The following is a 22129-nucleotide window of genomic DNA, read 5'->3' as shown; positions in this document are numbered from 1 at the left end:
CAAACCGAGGATTCCTGGACGGTTCAAGTTCCCATTTGACCCAAGGACAATCCCCAGGAGAGCAGAAGTCAGAACTCAAAACCCAGAGACATCGGTTCACGAAGAATCGTGACATTTCAAAGCCCTACCCTTGCACATACCAGGGCTGTAAGCAATCATATTCAATGTATTCCTCACTCGAAATCCATACTCGCAGACACACAGGAGAGAGGCCCTACAAATGCAATGTGAACGGATGCACATGGGAATTCGCCCGTTCAGATGAGCTCAAGAGACACACCAAGAAGCACACTGGGGAGCGACCCTACCCGTGTGCTCTGTGCGACAGGCGTTTTGCACGATCTGATCACTTGAAGCAGCACCAGAAAGTCCACCAGTGACTACGAACCTGAATCCATCAGCCCATGAGCAAACAAGATTCTCCCTAAGCCTTTGTTTGTTTAGCACCTAGCTTTGTGCCACCACACTGGAGGTGCTTCATATTCCTTGAAATCTTTTAAGGTTTTCATTTTCACATCATAGAAGAAATAGCCCAGCTGGTGTGGCCCAGTGGTTGATTGTCGACCCATGAACCAAGAGGTTCATTGATTCCCGGTCATGGCACATGCCCGGGTTCAGGGCTCTATCCCAGTGGGGTGCGTTAAGGAGGCAGCCAATCAATGATCCTCTCTTATCATTGATGTTTCTATCCCTCTCTGCCTCTCCCTTTCTTGCTGAAATCAATAAAAATATATTTTAAAAAGATGTGTCTCTCTATTCCTCTCCCTTCCTCTCTCTCTAAAGATCAATTACAAAAATTTTAAAGCATAGAATAAACACATGTATGCATTTCCATAGAATCAGAAATTTATTTTACTTTCCAAGGGAGGGAAGGTCCAGTCAATACAGGGCTGGGAAGAAAGTGTGGCTTGCACTCTTAAAGAGCAATCAGTTGCTGTTGCTAAGCAACAAGTATGGGATGGGAAATGTGTTGCAGTTGCCCAGATACCAGGAGCTTGCCTTGAAAAGTTACAGTTTGTTTCTTTTCCAGGAGACAGTGGGTTTGGCAAATGTCCTCAGGAGGTGTTTTTATCAGCATCTTCTTCCAAGCCTGTGAAACATGTTTGGAGCAAAAGTTACAAAGAGTTCTAAAGGGGAAGGCTTGGGCTTGAAGGGGAGAAGGAAGGGCACTTTCTGCTAGAAACAGGCTCTTTAGTGGAATTATCCCTGAATCATTTAAACAGCAGGGAGGAGGGAATTGGGGGGCAGAATGGGAGCCTTGATCGCAGCAGCCCTTATCTATCCCACTGTTTAAATACAGGGGATTTTTAAGTCAGAAGAGTCAAGAATCTGGGGGTTTAATTGCCAGGTCCTTCTCATAAATTGTGGAAGGCCACAGCAAAAGAAGGCCGAGGCCTATTTTCTATCCTTACCTACACATATAACATAAATAATTGGAGAACCAAGGTAGAGTACAACACATTGACAATACGTTCATGAGGGGTAAGAAATTATTGTTATGAGGTGGCCTGGGAAGTCCAGGGGAGTATGCAATATAAAGATAATTTCATTGCATTTAAGTTCAGTTGGCCATATTTTAAATCAACTTTATTCTGTCTTTTAAATACTCTTCCAGAAGTGCCCAGTGTTTTCAGAATGTGAAACAAAACTTGCAGGAATATAAGACTGAAATGAGTAAAATAAATTGGTGCAAGTTATGACTTCATCTTAAAAATCCCCATGGAGAGACTTCATTTGGGGGGGGACTCACTGTTCCTCGGAGACACAGCTTCAGGTGGACTTTGTCTAATCTTTCCCCCCCCCCATGATTTTTCCTCTAATCATTCTTACCCTCATTTTTCTTTGTGATAACTTTTCTCAACAACTTTAAATTTTTAGTTTATGGTATCATGTGCACATGCACACAAACATTTTTTCTAAAGGGGGGACACCTTCCTTAACTTCCTAGCCTTTGTCATACTGCCTTCAGGACTTACTTGTGTGACACTGGCTACCATTAGTGTTTTACTAGTACTTAACTTATTAAAACTTATTTTAACTCCTCATAGGCATTTGCTATAGGAATAAAGCATGTATCCTGTAAAACCACAATACTAGGACTTCAATTTGAAAATAACTTTTGCATAATTTCCTTGGAATAAAATACTCTAAATTATTTCTTCCCTCACAAACATACAAGGTATATTGAGTCAAAGTATTCTAATATGAGATAGTAACTTCTTTGAATTTAGGAATCTTAGAATGATAGAACCTAGTTTTAGCACCAAGAGAAAAGTTAGGACAAGTATTAAATCACTTCCCCTAAGCACAGTTCTTCCCCAGGGCCAGCTGTCCAGTTCAATAGTATCCTGAATACAACAGAAGCTGTGAGGGTGTTGCTGTGAGGGTCTGATGATGGATGGTGTATCCAGCTGTAAGTAAGACTGAAGGCAAAGGCTACTCTTTGGAATAACCTTAGGGTGGTGTTAGAATGAGCAGGTTTAAACCTAACAGTTATCATAAAGAAAAAAACAAATGAGAAAAAGGGCCAATATGAGTCGATAACAAGTAGACATTGTTAGAGAAATAATAATTATAAGAAAGCAGACAAAAAACAAAATATGAATTAGACAAAGGTCTTGGTCCAAACTCTTGGATGAAGCTTTTCACTATCTGAAGTCATACTTGTTCTAAAGGTCTTGGGTCACCTGTCTGCTCCCAAAGAACAACTCCTTCTAGAGCAAACATGTCAAACTCAAAGGCTAACACGGGCCAAATAAACAAGGTTTAAGTTTATGTGGGCCACAAAAAAAACAAATCTTCAATTTTCATAGAAACATAGATTTCAATGGAGACATGATGAATACAAAGGGCTGAAATAAATGAGTAGTCATTAACATAAAATAATAGAACATTTTAATAAAAATTAATTTTTTCTTGAACATTAACTTACCAGACACTGAATAACTACAAAAATTAATAAGCGTAACACAAATAAACCTATTTTTTGGTTCTCCAAAAGCAAAATATTTCCTGTTGTGCACACCAAACAAGTCAGTACAAGATGAATGATGTGGCAAGTGGCTGCTAAAATATTTGCTACTAGTATTAGTGCAGAGAAATGGTGCACCTGTATGTAAGGCACATAAGGGAAATGAATGCAACACGATTATAGTAATCAGTCATTAGCAAATGTTGTAGTTCATTACTAATAACTAGAGGCCTGGTGCATGAATTTGTGCACATTGAAAGGAAATTGATTAGAATAAATATTTTAATATCATTATTCGCCCTTTTTCTATGATAGAAGTGTCAACCAAATTTCATGATTGACAATGACAGATGGAAAGACACGTGTGCTATTGGTGCCAGCAAGAGCTTCATTCATATATATATATATATATATATATATATATATATATATATAGATAAACTTGCTTAATTAGACCTGCTTTCTGATGTAGCTAAACTTTTTCAGCCCAGTGAAGCACCCCAACTTCTCTTTCAGGTAATTGTCAGCAACATGGCAGTAAATATCAACATGAAGCAGATTATTATTGTAGATCACACAGGGAGAACAAAGGGTGAAATATTTAACTGTAGCAGTGTTTGACTACATTCTGTACAGTGAGAAAACATGAAGTCATTTTCAAGTTCCACCACTTCTTACTTCTTTTAGGTCAGGTCAAGTTTCTAAACTTTATAAATCTTCATTTTCCAGCTAATGAAAAGAAAATAGGATTCTACTTAGTCTCCTATCTAACTACCCCAGGACTTCTGAGAGGATCAAATGAGATGAAGCATGGGAAAAGGCTTCACAGACATTTGGTTAAAGTGTAAAATGTTTGCACATGGCTATAAAGCAAGCCCTGTTCCTGGGCTGAAGAAACTTCAAGGAGGCTAGTTGCTAGGGAGAGGAAGCCAGGTGTTGTTACATGACATCATTACCCAGATGGCCACAGCCACCATTTCCAGGCTGGGCTGCACTGTGGGCAGCATTTTGCACCAAGGGGTCTTGGCAGCATTGGCTGTGATTTGATGGGGTGTTGCTCCAGGGTGGTGGCGGGGCCAGTTCCCACAGAAGGGGGGAGGGGAAGCCAAGTGTTGCTTAGTAGGCACCAGGTCTGTAGTGCCATTTATTGTTAAATGGCCTGTCGCTAGGGAGAGGAAGCCAGGCATTGCTATGAGACGCCATTACCCAGCCCCCACAGCCACTGTTTCTGGGCTGGGCTGGGCATCCCTCCTTTCAGGAGCCCATTAGTGTGGGAGTCCCAACAAGCCTTACAGACAAGACCATTTCAGCCTCCCGAGTGATGACAGGGTTTTGGGTAAGTCCTCTGAGGTCCAAGTTCTCACTCTTTCTGTTGAGATCTGAGACTTGATTCAGTTTAGGTAGGGAATTCTCATTTGTTAGTCTTGGTGCATGTGTTAGGACCAAGAGGGCTCCTCCGTACCATTCATTTTGGGGCCTAGGAAGGGTACCCTCCAGTCACACTGGCACTGGGAAAGGTATTTCCAGGCGAAGAACCCCACCTCCTGGAGGGACTCCCTCACTCCGCAGATGCCCTTCAAGCCCCAGGTGTGTGGTTTGGCTCCAGGGTGTGTCCAGCCCATCTCGCCCAGTCTCCCCCAACTCCCTACCCCTCACCGGCTACCTTCTCATTAATTTCCTTTCAATGTGAATGAGTCCGTGTGCCAGGGCACTAGTTAAAAATAAGAGAACAGTCTAGCTGGCATGGTTCACTGGTTGAGCATGGACCTATGAACCAGGAGGTCACGATTTGATTCCTGGTTAGGGCATATGCCCAGGTTGCAGGCTTAATCCCCAGTGTGGGGTGTGCAGAAGGCAGCCAATCAATGATTCTCCCTCATCATTGATGTTTCTATCTCTTTCCCTCTTCCTTCCACTCTGAAATATATATATATATATATATATATATATATATATATATATATATATATATATATATATAAAGAGATTTTTTTTTTAAAGTAAGAGAACAGAGGCTCAGGAAAGTTAAGAGACTTGCCCAAGTTCATAAGCCAGTGTCAGAAAAGGAAACACAAAGCAGGTGGCCCAGCCCTGGAGCCTACACACCCGCTACACCCACCCCCCCCGCCTCGCCCCCGTGTCACCTGTCCATGTGGTCATTTACATGAATCAGATAGCATACATGGAAGCGCCTATCCCTTTCATTATTCCTATTGTCAGTTATGTAGTGATTAACTACCAGTGTCTTTGGTGCAACTGTTTTTGTTTTACTCAAACATAGTTGATGCTTAAAAACATTAACTTGGATTCAATAGTTCCTAGCAGATTAGTGATAGCAATATTATACACGAGGGCACAGAAATAGGGATTCTGTTCTGTTATTCAATCAAAAAGTATTTGCTGAGCACTTAATATGTACTAGACAAGATTATCTTTAAGATGTTTATTAGATGTCAGTGTGGGGATGTTAAACAGACAGTTGGAAAAGCGAGTTAAGGAGATAACCCCTGTCAGGTTTAAAGCCACTAATCCGGATTTTGGAGTAGAGGAAACCTTAGCCTTAGTTTTAACAGGCTCACAAACAACTAAAAGTTTGAGTTCAAACTGATCATTATGGGAGATGGGTGTGTGGTGTTTGTTTGTTTGGGGCTTGCTAATGGAGTTAGTGAAACAGTGAATGGAGCCTTTCTCCATTTGGAATACAGAAACTACATGTAAAGGAAACATAATAAATATAATAGTGGATATTTAACAACATTTATGTAGAATACATTTTTTTAAATAAAAAACATCAGATTTGCCCTAACTGGTTTGGCTCAATGGATAGAGCTTCGGCCCACGAACTGAAGGGTCCCGGGTTCGATTCTCGTCGGGAGCATGTACCTTGGTTGTTGGCACATCCCCAGTACAGGGTGTGCAGGAGGCAGCTGATCAATGATTCTCTCTCATCGATGTTTCTGACTCTCTATCCCTCTCCCTTACTCTCTGTAAAAAATTAATAAAATATATTTAAAAAACAAAAAACAAAAAAATCAGATTAACTATACTTTTGCATTTAATAAATGTTCTGGATTATTATCATTTTATCTTTTAAAGAAATATTCTTTTACATTTGACCAATTCTCTATGTTCACAAGTGAATTTTACATTTTGACTGCACATTAATTTTATTTCCTGGCATAATGAAATTCCACTGAGCAGCAGCACCAGCTCTGAAAAAATGATTTGGTTATTTTGAATCAGAAAATTCACATTAGGCTGAAATGCAACAAATCACGCATTACTTTGTCTTTGAAAATATTAGAGAGTTTTCTAGTTTTACTGCATCTAGTGATCATTAGGGTTCCATCCCGCGTGCTGCTAAATTTCATTGCATTCTCCTCACGGCACAGTTTGTTAAATGTGAAGAAGTGCCTTGGATTGCATGCCTTTTCTAAGATTCTCACTTAAATTGCTTTGGCACTAGGTGACCCCTAATTAGTCCCGTTACTGGGAGACATGTTTGTTTGACTTTGTTTATATAGTTGACAGAAAACTAGGGCTGGGAATATAATGAAGTAGGCAATCTAGACTTTTAAATGTCCCAACAGTATGCACAGAGTATAGTTGTTACTCTTGGTTTTAATTTATTATTTTTTAAAGATATTTTTATTGATTTCAGAGAGGAAAGATAGGAAGAGAGAGAAGAAACATCAATGATGAGAGAGAATCGTGGATCTGCTGTCTCCTGCACATCTCACACTGGGGATTGAGCCACAACCAAGCATGTGCCCTGACCGGAACTCTAACTGTGATCTCCAGGTTCATAGGTTGATGCTAACTACTGAGCCACGCTGTCTGGGTAATGTTATTTTTGAAGACCTTACAAAGAAGGAATGTGTAAAGAGAAGTAAATTCTAGCTTGACTTTGAGTTTTGAGGGAATTGTTGAAAGAATTGAAGCATAAAAAACACATGATCCTTCACTGTGGTGGACCTTTGGAGTACGTATATATGAACAAAAACATTGCTGACAAGGAACCGAGCAAAAAGGATATTAAATCATCCAGATGAAAGCGTGCATGTTCCTGTGTCTAGAGTGGCCAATTGTAACATGTGTTTCCTTTCTTTATTTTGGCCGGGGCTCCAATATCGAATGCATTGTCTGTTTTCTTGAGTTCACAAAATTGGTACTGCTTCTCCTTCCTAAAGAAGCGGGGCTTATCAGCCACACAGGGAGCCACCTCTTCATCCAGTTCCATGACCTGAAATTACCCGGGGACACTTTATTCATTGTATAGACCTACAGGTGTTGTTCTTTTACCAAATCCCAGAAATGAGACTTGACATTAAATGCCGTCCTAAGCAGTTACTGTATGTGCTTTGCTCCATCTGGCTCATGTGATGGTTAAATTGGGATGAGACAACTTTTGCTTTGTAAATTCTCTGGCATAATTGAATATGGAAAAAATGTGCTATACAGCAATTCCCGACATAGTATTGGCTTGTGAATTGAGAGTTGATATTGAAAATAGTAATTTTTAGAAAGTCTTAGCCAGAGTGTATGTCCTAGTGATGTATCGTACCCATAATTTTTGGTTTTAGGTAGTAATGAGAATATCTTTTAGATCAGATTTTTGTTAACTATTATGTGAATATTAAAAAGCACATCATTAGATTGCAGTTAATGGAAGCCTTGTTTCCTGTGCTTTGTTTTGCTTAATCTGCAAAGAGGCAACAGAGCCCCTTCTTCCCTGTAATGCAGGGCTTAGCTTTTGTATGCACTGGCCCTTCTCAGTGCCTACTTCTTAGCAGGCAGCCATAAGTCAATGCTGAAGTTGTATAAACTCAATAACAAGCTAATTTAGCATATTCATGTATCATGAAAAACACTCTTAGTGATCACTTACATACTAAGCAGACCATTCATATAGGAACAAAACTCCCACACGTACCCATTTACCATTTTCTGGGTTTCTACTGCTGGGGTCTTCTGAAAGAAGGACTGCAGTGTTTTAATCCTCCAAGAATCCACAGTGACAACGCTATACATTATGACAAAACAGGATGAAGTGTCACCATAGATGTGCACAGACACTTACTATGGTGTGCCAGGTGCGGGGAGGGGGCTGCCAAGCCCATTTCAACCTGGAAACACACAGTTACAGAAATTTATTCTAGAGTTGGAGGCAATCTCAGAGCTCATGATGCAAACTTTTAGTCTCTCTCCTCAGACAAGTAAATAAAACCAACTTTAAAATAAATCACAAGTGGCTAAGAGACCCTATGAAACATCCGCTTCCTGGCCACGACCCCGGGACACGGGCAGACAGCAGAGTATCACTGCCTGGTCTTCCTGTGACCACCCCTCAAAGGTGGGGGTAGCTCTTTTGTCTAATACAGAAAAAAACACAGAGAGTCGAGCAAAATGCAGAGGCACAGGATTATTTCCTGACAAAAATAAATAAATATAACCCAGGAGGGGAAATGTAATCAAATGGAGATAAGTCATCTACCCTATGAAGAGTTTAAGAGAATGGTCATAAACATGTGTTATGCCCAGATTTCAAGATCCCCAAAGAACCACCAAGGAGCATCGAGTTCTATGCAAAAGCAAAAGAGCCTTTATTCAAGCTCAAGCCAGGTCCCTCCGCTCCACCGGCGCAGCGGCAGCATGCGAAGAGCCCCGAGTCACAAGAGAACAAAGATTTTATAGGGCTTGGGGTCGGAAGGTGGGGGCATACTTCTAATTGGTTGGGTGAGGGCTAGGGGCTAGTGACGCAAAGGCAGGGTGTGGCTAGGGTCTGGTTACACAAAGACAGGGGGTGGTCAGCATACTTTTGGCCTTGGGTTAGTTCCCCTTGCATTCCCATTGGCTGATTTAAGGGCAGGCTTGGTAACTGACACATTCTGTGGTTTGTATCTTGGAAGAGGGGTTAGGGACACAGCTATCAAGCCCGTTCTGTCCTTTCACATGCTCACTGACCCAGGGAGAAATTTGATGAACAGACCAAGAACTTCAAAAAAGAAATGGAGAAGTCCAAACAAAAATGATGGAGTTGAGAATACAATGCATAAAGTGAAAAATAAATTAGAAGAATTTAATAGTAGATTAGATAAGGCAATAGAAAAAAAATCAATGATCTTAAAAACATGGCAGTGGAAATTACTGAAGAAGAGCAGCAAAAAGGAAAAAATTAAAAAGTTTTTAAAATTTAAAAAAATTAAAGAAATTGTTTTTTTTAATTAAAAAATTAAAAAAAATTGAAGATAGCAACATATATGGAGGCAGGCAGGATGGCTACAGCATAGCAGGAGCTGCATTCCCTTGTTCCCCCGGGACTGGAACTACAGCTGAACTACTGTGCAACCAACTTGAAACCCGAGAGAAGTACAGGTGACAGGAAACAGGAGACCTCAGAGGCACTAAAGCAGCGGTTCTCAACCTGTGGGTCATGACCCCTTTGGGGCTCGACCAACCCTTTCACAGGGGTCTCCTAAGACAATCAGAAAACACACATATAATTACATATTGTTTTTGTGATTAATCACTATGCTTTAATTATGTTCAGTTTGTAACAATGAAATTGGGGTCACCACAACATGAGGGTAGCAGCATTAGGAAGGTTGAGAACCACTGCCCTAATTGCTTGTATGATGTAAAATGTTATCAGAAACAGCCAAGTAATTTTCTGAGAAGTATGACAGAGGAGGTTGTTAAAGTTGGATTTTCCCTTCTTGTCAATTTAGCTAGTCATTTTCTAGTCAAGCCTTGTTTAGGTGACTTGCATTTTTCCCCACCTATGATCATTAATTAAAATTTCTTGGAATTCTTCCCTAAGAATAGAATTGCATTACTAATAGAAGTTGGTTAACACCCATTGCTGGTCCAATATGATGTCCTTATATATTTAATCTAATAAAAGAAAAAACATGCAAATTGACTGCACCTCTGCTATGCCCCAAGCCATGCCCACCAGCCAATCAGAGCAACTATATGCACATTAAACAAACCAAGATGGCAGCCAGCAGCCACAGAGCTGGAGCAAGCAGGAGGCTTGGTTGCCCCGGCGATGGAGAAAGCCAAGCTTCCTGCCTGCCCTGGCTGGCTGTGGCCTCCACTCAAGGCAATAAAGTTTTAATTATAGAAGATAAATAAATCCCAGATATCTACTTCCAGCCACCCTCCACTGGGAGCTTGGGTGGCTGGGGGCCATGACCAGCCTGCAAACAGCTATCAGCCCCTCACCCAGGATGGCCACACCCTCATGGGGTGAGGGTCTCTGCTGGGGGGCTTGGCCAGCTTTCAAACAGCCATCAACCCCTCACCAAGGCTTGTCAGGCACTCCAGTGGGGACCCCCACCCTGAAGGGGATTTGGGCAGCCTGCAAACAGCCATCAGCCCCTTACCCAGGCTGGCCAGGAACCCCAGCAGGATCCCCACCCTGATCTGGGACACCCTTCAGGGCAAACCAGTCGGCCCCCACGTGTGCACCAGGCCTCTAGTCTATATAATAAAAGGGTAATATGCAAATTGACCCTAACAGCAGAACGACTGGGAATGACTGGTCACTATGACGCACACTGACCACCAGGGGGCAGATGCTCAATGCAGGAGCTTCTCCCTGGTGGTCAGTGCACTCCCACAGGGGGAGCTCTGCTCAGCCACAAGCCAGGCTGACGGCTGCCAGGACAGTGGTGGTGGTGGGAGCCTCTCCCTCATCCTCAGCAGGATGTCCGACTGCAGCTTAGGCCTGCTTTCCGCTGGCAAGTGGACATCCCCCGAGGGCTGTCAGGCTGCCAGAGGGATGTCTGTCTGCCAGCTTAGGCCCATTCCTCCCGAGGGGTCCCAGACTGTGAGAGGGCACAGGCCGGGCTGATGGACACCACTGAGTGCACAAATTTTTGTGCACTGGGCCTCTAGTGGTTTATAACAGTTGATACATTTAAATCTATAGTGAAAAATGTGAATGATATATAGGAATAATCTGTGTGATGTATAGTTCTTAAGAAGTCACTTTCAGTGACTATTCATTTAGAAAGTTAAGAGTCTTTGCAATCAGAAAACTAATAATGTGGTTTTGAAAATCTTGCATCTTTACTATTTATTTGTCAGGTCATAACAGATCAAAATGTATGATTCACTTTTCTCCCTACTCATTGCACAAGCATTTCATAGAGATTGCTGGATGCAGAGGTGCTCTCAAGGAGCACAGACCAACAAGCAGGCAAACAACCAGAATAATGCAGCAAGTGCAGATCTATGTACTAATGTTCTTGAAGCACAGATGGAGTATGCAAGAAAAAAAATCCCAGAAATCTTCACTGAGGAGGTCTTATTTGAGTTGTCTTTTCGGATGAAAATAAGTTTGTCTGGCTGGCCAGAGGAGGCGGGGAGTAGTATCTGCTTTAATCACACTTGACTCAGTTTGCTCTGCCGCTAGGAAATATATCATATATAGCAATAATGAGACAAATGAAAGGGATCAATTCATAATTTGTGTTAAACCTTCCAATAAGTTACAGAATGTAGTTCATCAACCAAGTTATGAGTCAAATTGTAACTTCTCAGTATGTCAATATATTCTCAATTTGTGAAATTCAGTTGTTCACTTCACATTGTTCATATAGATGTAAGCTCTTTATGATATTCATTGAAAAAACTTTGAGTTATAGATCTATATGTTTTAAACAAGAAAATAAGTTTTAAGTTGTAGACTTCTCTGCATGAGTAATATAAATATTCCACGACATTCTGAAATGGTTTATTCTTTGGGAAAATGTTGCAGTTTGATTTTTTTTATTTCCATAAGACTTTTTAATAAAAAGAATTGCATAGTGAAATGCAAGTGAGACATTTTAATAATTCTTTTTAATTAATTGCCAGCATTGTTCTTTTTTAAATTTTTAATCTTTAATTTCTTTATTGGTTAAGGTATTACATATGTGTCCTCATCCCCCCTTTACCCCCACTCCCCCCCCCCTACTCATGCTTTCATCCCCCTGTTGTCTGTGTCCATTGGTTGGACTTATATGCATGCATACAAGTCCTTTGGTTCATCTCTCCCCCTTACCCCCACCCTCCCTTAGCTTCCCTCTGAGGTTTGACAGTCTGATTGCTGCTTCTCTGTCTCTGGATCTGTTTTTGTTCATCAGTTTATGTTGTTCATTATATTCCACAAAGGACTGAGATCATGTGGTATCTTCAAGAGAAAACTTTCAAAACATTACTATACTATGAATAAATAAAAATTATACAATATAAAATTACTATGAATTTAAAACAAAGGCACAACTCAATAATAAGGGGAAATGTTTTTAGAGTGCACTCAATTTTTAACCTGTAGAAAAGTGAAAGCTATCCTTATTATACAAAACATAATTTTAGATACTTTAATCATTCTTGGGTAGACAGTGTAGAAAGTGCTAGACTTTTAAAAAGTATTTTATAGTGTACTTAGTATTAGGTATACTGGAATGAGGCAGAAAATGATGACAAGCATAGAGAGGATTTTGAATTTTAACAGGATATATATACATAATTTTTTTTTAGAAAATGGGGGAAATAACAGTATAATATATACAAATAATACTTATTAGACATCATATAAAAATAAGAACAAATAGTAAATGCCAACAATGGAATTGGTAGCATGTAATAAATTTTATTTGCTTTTTCCATTTAACAAAATTCTTGTTGTTACAAATCAATATATATTATTTTGCAATTACATTCTAGGCTCCAGTACATGCTATCTTAACAAAGAACACTTTCATAGAAATGTTAGGGCTGAGTAGAAGGGAGGAGTATTGCAGTTTCTATTCTAAAAATTCTAAAATGTTTATAAAGTCTTTTGCATCATGCAGATATTCATGAATGGCATATGTAGGGGGTATAGTAAGTTGGATAGAGGGTAAGGCAGTATCTGGGATGTGTGGTCTGCCTTGTGCTATGTGGTATTAAAAGGGGCCGTCTGCTCATATTGCTGGGATGGTTGTAGAGATGGTGGTGGTAGAGGTACATAAAAATGTTGGCTCTAGATCTGCAAATGCACTTTCCTAATTAATCAAGGACATAGTATACGTACTGACTACCAGTATATCCCTTACTGTTTCAATATAAAGTCAGAGGAATATAATGTGTTCCTCCTTTCTAGGTTATGTCATTTCAGCTATTAAAATGGAAGAAGTTATTCTGTTGAAGCTAACTTGCATTAAAGAACTTTATGTTACAAACTATAGGAAATGGCTTAGGCTAATTGAGGAAAAAAATCAAGAACTTAACTGAACTTAGTAAAAGAAGGCTAATGACTTAGTCACAGTTTAAACAGCCCAGTATTTCAAAGGAGAGGAATTGAAGCAAGCCTAGCAGTGGAAAAACCTTCAAGTGAGTTGCAGACAAAGGATAACTCACTACTACCACCATCCCCAATCTCTCACTCTCCTGTTTTACTCTTCCAAGTTATCAGTACAGATTGGTCATGGATAGATGTTTACTCGGGGTAACTAGGTCGGATGATGACAGGAAGGTAGAGAAGTAATGACTTTACTTAACTAGTCTGGCTTGCCTACATATTTGGCAGAAAACAGAGCCTGTTTTCAAAGGAAGAAGTAAAAAATACTCAGATAAAAACAACAGCAACTGTAATCCATCTCTTAGCTTCTGTGTACTTGTGGACACACGGGTGCACATATAGTTCTTTTACATGTGTTTTTATGGGGAAGAATGCGGCACAAAATGAAAAGTTACAAGATAATCTAATATGTATACATAAAGGTGTCCAAAATATCATAGTACAGGTTTAAGCTTTAATAATTTCAAAAGGGTAAAAGCTACAAATTATAAAGATCATTTAAAAGGGGATCTATTTTATTTTCCATTTTCCAGTATAGTTTTTGGAATTATAAATAATACTTTTTGAATTTTAATTTTTTCTTTCATATCCTCTGAAGATGGCAGAGAGAGAAAAATTAACATTGGTAGTTAAAAATATACAGAGTCAAATAAGTATAAATTACATGGATGTAAATAAAAATGTAAATTGTGTTTTTCAACAGTTGGTAGCTGTCACCCTTCTAAAGTTATTAAACTTAAATATGCACTATGACATTTTAGAAACCTGTATATATTCACGTTAATCTAAATATTAGAGTATCCTGTAATTGTTCATTGTGTGCTCATCCTTCCCCATGGATACATATGTATAAGGAGTGTATGTGCACCTGTGTTTCCACAAGTTCGTAGAAGTTTGGAGGTGGATTATAATTGCTTTTGCTTTCATCCATGCAGTACCTTTTTATACTTCCACAATGTCTGTCTTCCAGCCAAATAATGGTGCAGCTGAATACATTAGAGGAAGATATTGAAAAAACGTATATCTTCATTTAAAGAAAGGGATATAGAAAAATATGTAAATTTGTTAACAAAGACCAATTGCATAGAAATGTGGGGGTGAATACAGGGGAGAAGAATTACAATCTGTACTATCAAGATTTTGTAGTCTTTGCAGTCTTTTGCATTAAGAATGTTTTCATGGATGGTATATAATAAAGTTGGAGAGAGGGAAAGCAGTATCTGGAATGACTTCTTGTCCCTTAGGAAAATGGTGGATGGTATTAAAAGGGGCTGTTTGCTGAGATAGGTGGTACGGTATAGAGATGGTGGTGGTAGGTATGAGTATAAAGGTTGGATAGTATGTCTGCTTGAAGGGAATGAGCGTCCTCAGTGGAGTTTAACCTTCACATCCTCTCTTTTAGGGGCTGAAAAACAGTCTCTTTAGTTGTACAAGGTTGTCCTCATGGCAAAATGTTTGTCATTTAGCGTCTAAATAATGCCTTCTCTTCTTTCTCCTTCTTCCTCCTAATACGTGCTTTGAACTTTAGATGAGCCATGGCATTATGGAAAACATGGCAGCTGAAGCCCTCCCTGACTCCATACTCCACATGGTCCTGAAGGATTGCTAAGCTAGGGAAAACCCTGCAGCAGGCCATGCACCTGAACCCACTGTCCAGGGCCACCAGCCACTCAGGTGTCTTAGCGCTGGGATACCAGCCCAGAGCTGGAGGCTGTGCTGGACTGTCAGCCTCCTCCCTTTTCTCCTGGGCTCCGCTGTCTAACATGGGCTCATGAGCAATTAGGTGTTTCTTCTCAGACATGTGATAGACGGGGACATTTTTACGGACCTTTCCAATGTAGGTCATTTCTTCGATTTTGATTTTTTTTGAGGGGGGCTCCCACCCTTCCTTTGTATGGTATAAGACGGCCACACCCCTTTTCAGTTGTACATGCATATAGTAAATTTTCATGGGCCTTACATCTGTCCCATGTACTGGGGGCATAAAGGGCTCGTTATTATTAGGTGTGTGGGAAGGAATGTAGGTATGTGAATAGTCAGAGGAGTTCTCCGTTTGCTCCGAGTCCTGGGATACAGTCATCTCCTTGATTTCTAGGAAAGAAAATTTGAAACATAAAAAGATTAGAAAATATATGTAAGGACTGTAGGAGTTAAGGTACACATGCAGTATGTGACCATGTGAAGTAAAAATAGAAATATATGTGATATTTCAGAATTCAGTATGTGGTGTACTATATCTGAGGTGTTTACATGGTATAACTATATCAGAATGAGGATATAGGTTGAGTAGCATGTTCTTCTAGAGTTGTATATATATTCTTGACCATATTTTGGAAGTGTTTCTGTGTTGCTAAAGGAGAATGGCAAATCGGTGAATGCATGCTTGTTATGTAGTGTGACAGCACATGTGAACAGTGCAGGAGTGGTACCTGTTTTAATGTGAGACAGTGAGACTGAGTGTGTTATGGGCTTTCAGAATGTTCACCTCTATGAAGGTCTTTTGGCCTGGTGGATGAAGTGGCATATGATTAGTAGGGACACAACAGATGAAAGTTCATTTCCTTGAGGCCATGTGAGTTTCTACAGTTTGACCTAAAGAGGTTATCTGTGTGAGGGGAAGTAGATTACTTATGGAACCAGTGTGTAAATGGGTGAGTCTGGAAATGATTGTGTGAAGGAATGAGGGTAACAGTGCATCTAGGTAATGCTGCTAGAGAATGGGAAATACAGATGAAGAAGTAAGGCCTGTGTATATGAGAGAACAAGGGAAAAGCAGGAGAAATGGAGCCTTACTGGAATGGAGGAGGACAGATGTGTGAGTGAGTGTGTGAGGATCTGATTTTGTGCTCATCTGAGGGGAAGGTTCTGAGTAAACTCTCATATCCTTGTCAGCACTGTGCTCTACCTCAGGCACAGCTGTCCCAGTGCTGTATGTTGGGGATTTGTGCTGCAGGACTTTGCCCAGTTCTGGAAGGCGCACTCTCTACCTGTCCCTCCTAGTCCTAAAGCCCTTTCCTGTTTTTGAGGGGAAAGTGAACTAATAGGGAGCAGGCTGAGGAATTGAGCTACAGCTCATGACCAAGCTCAGATCCCACCTTTGTATATTCCTTACCATCATCATATAGACGGGTACGCTTGGATGGTGTGGAGACACCGATAGGATGTTCTGAGAAGGAAGACTTTTCTCCTGCAGTTGGACCACAGGCTGGGGCTTCCACGGGTGACTCGGGCTGAGGGACATTGTCTTGGCTGATGCGGCGTCCTGCGCAATGGAATAAAATAGAACATTGAGATGAAGCATTTCCTGAGGTCTGTGTCAATTCAAAAAGTACATGTTGAGTGGACATGACATGTGAGGCATCATTGCTACCCATGACACCTCTTCCCAAAGAAATTAATGAGTTTTCCATTTAAAATTTCATTAACTCCAAACTATCAGTAAACGTACTAAATGGTGTGTTTTGTGAATATCAGTGGGATTGGGTATCAAAGTGTTATTTGAATGTAATGTGCTTGGTGTTTAAATGCATAATGTGTTGGTTAAAACTGGGTTAAGGTTTAATGTGAGGTTGATTTGGTATTTGCTAATGTGAATATGGGATGAACTTTATGTGACTGAAAAGGTTAAGGTTATGTGTGCTTTCTGTCTCTTGATAGTTCAGCACACATTTATGTATGTAGAATGCATTATCAATAATTATGTATTTATGTGCTTTATATATTATACTAGAGGCTTGGTGCACAAAAATTTGTGCACTCAGGGGTAGGGGGGGGTCCCTCAGCCTGGCCTGTGCCATCTCGCAGTCTGTGACCCTTCAGGGATGACCACTTGCTGGCTTAGGCCCGCTCCCCGGGGGATTGGGCCTAAGATGGCAATCAGACATTCCTCTGGCAGCCTGGCAGCCCTCGGGGGATGTCCATTTGCCAGCGGGGAGCAGACCTAAGCTGCAGTCAGACATCCTCAGCACTGCTGAGGAGGCAGGAGAGGCTCCCACCACCACTGCTGTACTGGCAGCCATCAGCCTGGCTTGTGGCTGAGCAGAGGTCCTCCCTGTGAGAGTGCACTCACCACCAGAGGGCAGCTCCTGCATTGAGCGTTTGCCCCATGGTGGTCAGTGTGTGTCATAGTGACCAGTCATTCCCAGTCTTTCTGCTGTTAGGGTCAGTTTGCATATTACCCTCTTATTATATAGGATAGAGTCCTGATGTACGGGTGGGGGCCGGCTGGTTTGCCCTGAAGGGTGATCCGGATCAGGGTGGGGGTCCCACTTGGGTGCCTGGCCAGCCTGGATGAGGGGCTGATGGCTGTTTGCAGCTGGTCACACCCCCTTCAGGGTGGGGGTCCCCACTCGGGTGCTTGGCCAGTCTGGGTGAGGGGCTGAGGGCCTTTTTCAGCCTGGCGGGTGACTGAAGCTCCCAACCTCTCCTTTTTTTCTTCTCTTTTTTTTATACTGGGATTTTTTTTTAACTTCTATGGCTGTCACTGGAGCTGAGAGCCCGCTTTAGCTCTGAGGCTCGGCTCCAGCTCTGAGACCTCTGCTGCTGAAAGCATATATCTGGGCTATGTTTAGCTTCTATAATTGAAACACTGTTGCAACTCCAGCTCTGAGGCCTGGCTGGCTGAAAGCAGATTTCTGGGGATTGTTTAGCTTCTGTAATTGCAACATAGTTGCTTAGACTGCAGCTCAGAGGCCGGCGGCAGCAGGCTGGGAACCTTGGCTTCCTCCATCACTGGAGCAAGCAAGCCTTCCTGTTCGCTTCAGCTGCGTGGCTGCCGGCCGCCATCTTGGTTGGCAGTTATTTTGTATATCGTACTGATTAGCCAATGGGAAGCATGTCGGAGGTATGGTTAATTACCATGTTTGTCTATTATATAGAATGTTGTTTAGTTAAGGCATGTTATTACTGAGAATATACTCTTTGAGACTAGAGCAGTTAGTATATATGCAAAATGTGTGGGAATAATTAAAGGGGATGTGGAAATGAAGTGATATAAAAGTAATAAAACCTGTGCTTTGAAAAAAATGACAGAGAGTTTAGAGTAGGATGTGTAACATTAGAAATTGAACGTATGAAATATGGGGCATGGCTACAGTGTTCTGGACAGGTTCAAGCCTCGGACTAATAGAGGGCACAGTCCTCTCGTGGCCACGTGCAAGTCCTAGCTGGAAGGCAGAGCCTTCACAACACAAATATAGCCAACAGCTATAGTTTTAAGCTTAAACCTATGGTCCGAACACATGGCCCCACATGCCTGCGTGGTAGAGTTCAGGTGCATGCAGTTGAGTAGGGTTGAGAATGCTGTTAACAACTTGATCACGCCCCTAGTTTGCCTCTTGGCAGCTGCTATAAAATAAAGACTCTGCTTGTGTGCACTGGTGCTGTCTCCTCATCAGGGAGCAGCGTCCCACCAAGACACAGCTTTCATTCTCCTGTCTGTCTTTGTTAATCCTTTCATCCCTCCACTCAGGATCACTGTTAGCTGTGCTGGCTCAGCACAATGAAAGATTGAGTTCTGAAGGGATTCAGATAGAATACGAGAACTAAGGCCTAGCAAGCTAACTCTTAAGCATTCACCGAACAGAAACGTATCCATAGTGAAAAATACCTGCAATATATTACCCACAATATCACTTTTCAAGCAGCTCAGAATCGAAGCAACCATAATGACCAGATAATTATAGTCAATAAAAATATAATATTCATGCAATGATATACATGTACCAAAAAGGAACAAAATTAATGTCATACACAACATGGATAATTCCACAAATATATTGATTAGTGAAAGGAGCTAAATAAAAAGTATATACTGTGCCCTTGTATTTCCATAAAATTTAAAAACAGGGATACTAATCTAGCATCTTAGGAGTCAGAGAAATTATAACGGTTTGCATGGCATGGACAAAAACCCAGCATGGAGAATTTATATGCATGTGGAATGTCGTAGGGAAATGAATAATGGGGACAGTGACAGCACAAGGATCTCATAGGAGATGAATGGGAATGGGAAATACTGGCTATGTAAATATATAGATGTGATGGTGTCTTTGCCTGGGTATCTCTGCACTCTACCTCAAGTTCAGTTCTTGAGGATCCTACCACATTGGGCCTATGTTAGGTTATTAGTGCTTCACAGGGTCATGGTAATATGACATGTGCTTGGCCAGCTCATAGGAACATATTCTTCGATGTTTCTCTGATAAAACTCTCATCCCCTTAGGCCCTCTCCCATGATTTTCTCAAATAGAACACTGTTCTCCACTGATCTCCTTGGGCTCCCTCCAGCTCTTTGCAGTGTTTTCCCTTGCTTCCACTGCTGATCCTACTAAGTCAGCGAAGGCGAACCTTTTGAGCTCGGCCTGTCAGCATTTTGAAAAACCCTAACTTAACTCTGGTGCCATGTCACGTATAGAAATTTTTTTGATATTTGCAACGATAGTAAAACAAAGATTTATATATCTAATATTTATTTTATATATTTAAATGCCATTTAACAAAGAAAAATCTACCAAAAAAATGACTTTGCTTGTTTCCTCTGACAGGCATGTCATAGGTTCGCCATCACTGTGCTAAGAAGATGCAGAATCATTGGAGTATCTGTTTGCACTGGGTAGCTTGTAGTTGGTTAATGGGCAGAAACACTCAGCTCAACCATGGGTTCTGTCTAGATCCCACCTCCCTTTGCATCCTACTCAGTAGTCCCTCCTAACCAGCATCATTTTGCTTGTCTTTAGAAGAGATGGAGGGAAAACTCTCTGAGGAGGAGGCCTTCCATGCTTTCTGGTGTTGAGTTGGGGCCTCTGCCTTGACCCTGCACTGCGAAGCATCTCCTGAATTCAGCTTTGCTGAGAAAATTAAAGTAATAGATACGCACCCCATTCCTGTAATTTGTGTATTTACCTGTCCATTAAACAAAGCGTCTACCATGTACCACATTCACTGAGCACACACAGCCTGGATGGTAATGTTATGTGGTTCCTATGAAAATATTAAATGCACGGAGTAGTTATTGTGCTAATATATGTCCTGGGTGACTGGGTTTGTTCAAAGTGGCTTCTTTGAAAATGGAACCGAGATTGCTGTCTTCTTTCAAACTGGACATAAAACTATGTTATCTTTGTTAGCTTCCCTTGAAGGTAGTTCTGACCATGAGAATACATGACGACAATGGAGAATAATTGGAAATGACATGTGCCATTTCAGGCTTCGCCATACAAACCTTGAATGTGCCGCTCTGTGCTCTTCCGTTTCCTACCTGGCTGGAATGCTGGCATCTCAGAGGCTCCAGTACAGGAAACTTTTTGAAGTGGTTGATGGAATACTGGGAAAGAAAATTTTTAACATAAGCAAGCTAGAAGGTGTGTGTGAAATCTATAGGGGTTAAGATGTCCATGACCCACATGAGAACTTGGAGTGAAAGTTCATATGCATATTATATATCAGAATTCTATGTGTGGGATGCTTTGAGGTGTTTACATGGTATAACAATGTGGGAATGAGGATGTAGTTTTGTATGCAAGTATTTTTAGAATTCTATGTATGTATTAGAATATTTCTGGTGAGTGTTTTCCATGTTGGTAAAGAGGATGGGAATGAGTGTGTGCATGTTTGCAATGTGGTATGACAGCACATGTGAATGGTGCAGGACTGGTCCTTGTTCTTACTATAAGACAGTGAGATTGAGAGAATTAGGGGAAGGGTGTATGAGATCTCAGAATGTTCAGTTGAGTGAAGATCTGAAGGCCTTGTAGCTGAAGTGCCATATAGATTAGAAAGGAAACATGAAAGTAAATTTTCTTCAGGGCATATAAATTTATTACACTTTGACCTAAAGAGGTTTTCTGTGTGAGGGGATGTGGATTATTAATGGTTTAGTGTGTGCATATTATGGAATTAGTGAATCTGATAATGATTATGTGATGAAGTGAAGGTAAAAGTATATCTCCGTAATGGGAATGGAGAATGGGAAAGAGAAATGAAGAGGGAAAGCCTGTGTATATGATAGAACAAGGGAAAAGAAGGACATAGAGAGCCATACTTGGTATGGAGGATGACAGATGTGTGAGTCAGTGTGTGAGGATCTGACTTTGTGCTTCCCAGAGAGTAAGGTTTGAGCAAAATGTCATACACACATCAGCACTGTCTATTGCCTCAGTTTCAGCTGGTGCTATGTTGGAAATTTGTGCTGAGCAACCATGCCCTGTCCTTGAAGGCACAATGCCTACTTGTCTGTCTGCAGGAGCCTTAGTCCTAGTCCCTCTTTCCTGAAGTCCTTTTCTGCATTTGAGGGACATATGAACTAGGTAGAGAGTAAGCTGAGCAATTAAGCTACATCTCTTGATCAAGTTCAGATCCCTCTTTTGTTTATTCCTTACCATCCTCATCACGACGTGTTTTTCTGAACATGTGTATCTCCATACACGGCTTAGATGTTGAGAAAACATCTGTGAAAGGTTCATAGAACACTGACTTTTTCCCTTCTGCCTGACCACAGGCTGGGGCCTCCAATGGTGACTTGGGTAGAGGTGACTTGTCTTGGGTATTGCAAAGTCCTGGGCAATGGAATAAAAAAGAACACTGAGATGAGGAGGCATTTTCTGGGGTCTTTGTCAATTCAAAAACTGCATGTTCAGTGGACATTACATGTCAGGCATCATCATTTCACTTGACACTTGCTCTCACAGTAATTAAGGTGACTTTCCCATTTAAAATTATATTTATTCCAAGCTATAAGTAAACTCTTATTAAATGGTGTGTTTAGTGGATGTCAGTTGGATTGGGTATCTTGCACGTGATATTTCTGCAGATCTATCTATACAGAC

At 41.0% G+C, this 22129-nt stretch overlaps 1 protein-coding gene across 1 annotated transcript; it reads right to left on the bottom strand.

Annotated features, from left to right (window-relative positions):
* Window positions 1-14766: 14766 nt before the first annotated feature.
* LOC102429919 (protein FAM170A-like) lies at window positions 14767-21725 on the bottom strand. Its single transcript, XM_014459835.1, has 4 exons — window positions 21683-21725; window positions 20527-20628; window positions 16417-16566; window positions 14767-15395 (listed from the first exon to the last, which is right to left on the bottom strand). The coding sequence occupies exons 1-4, from the start codon at window positions 21723-21725 to the stop codon at window positions 14767-14769; spliced, it is 924 nt and encodes a 307-aa protein (XP_014315321.1).
* Between the last annotated feature and the right edge of the window lie 404 nt (window positions 21726-22129).

The sequence above is a fragment of the Myotis lucifugus genome, unplaced genomic scaffold (assembly GCF_000147115.1).
Source record: "Myotis lucifugus unplaced genomic scaffold, Myoluc2.0 scaffold_116, whole genome shotgun sequence".
Lineage (NCBI taxonomy): Eukaryota > Metazoa > Chordata > Mammalia > Chiroptera > Vespertilionidae > Myotis > Myotis lucifugus.
This window is presented reverse-complemented; position numbering and strand designations above follow the sequence as displayed.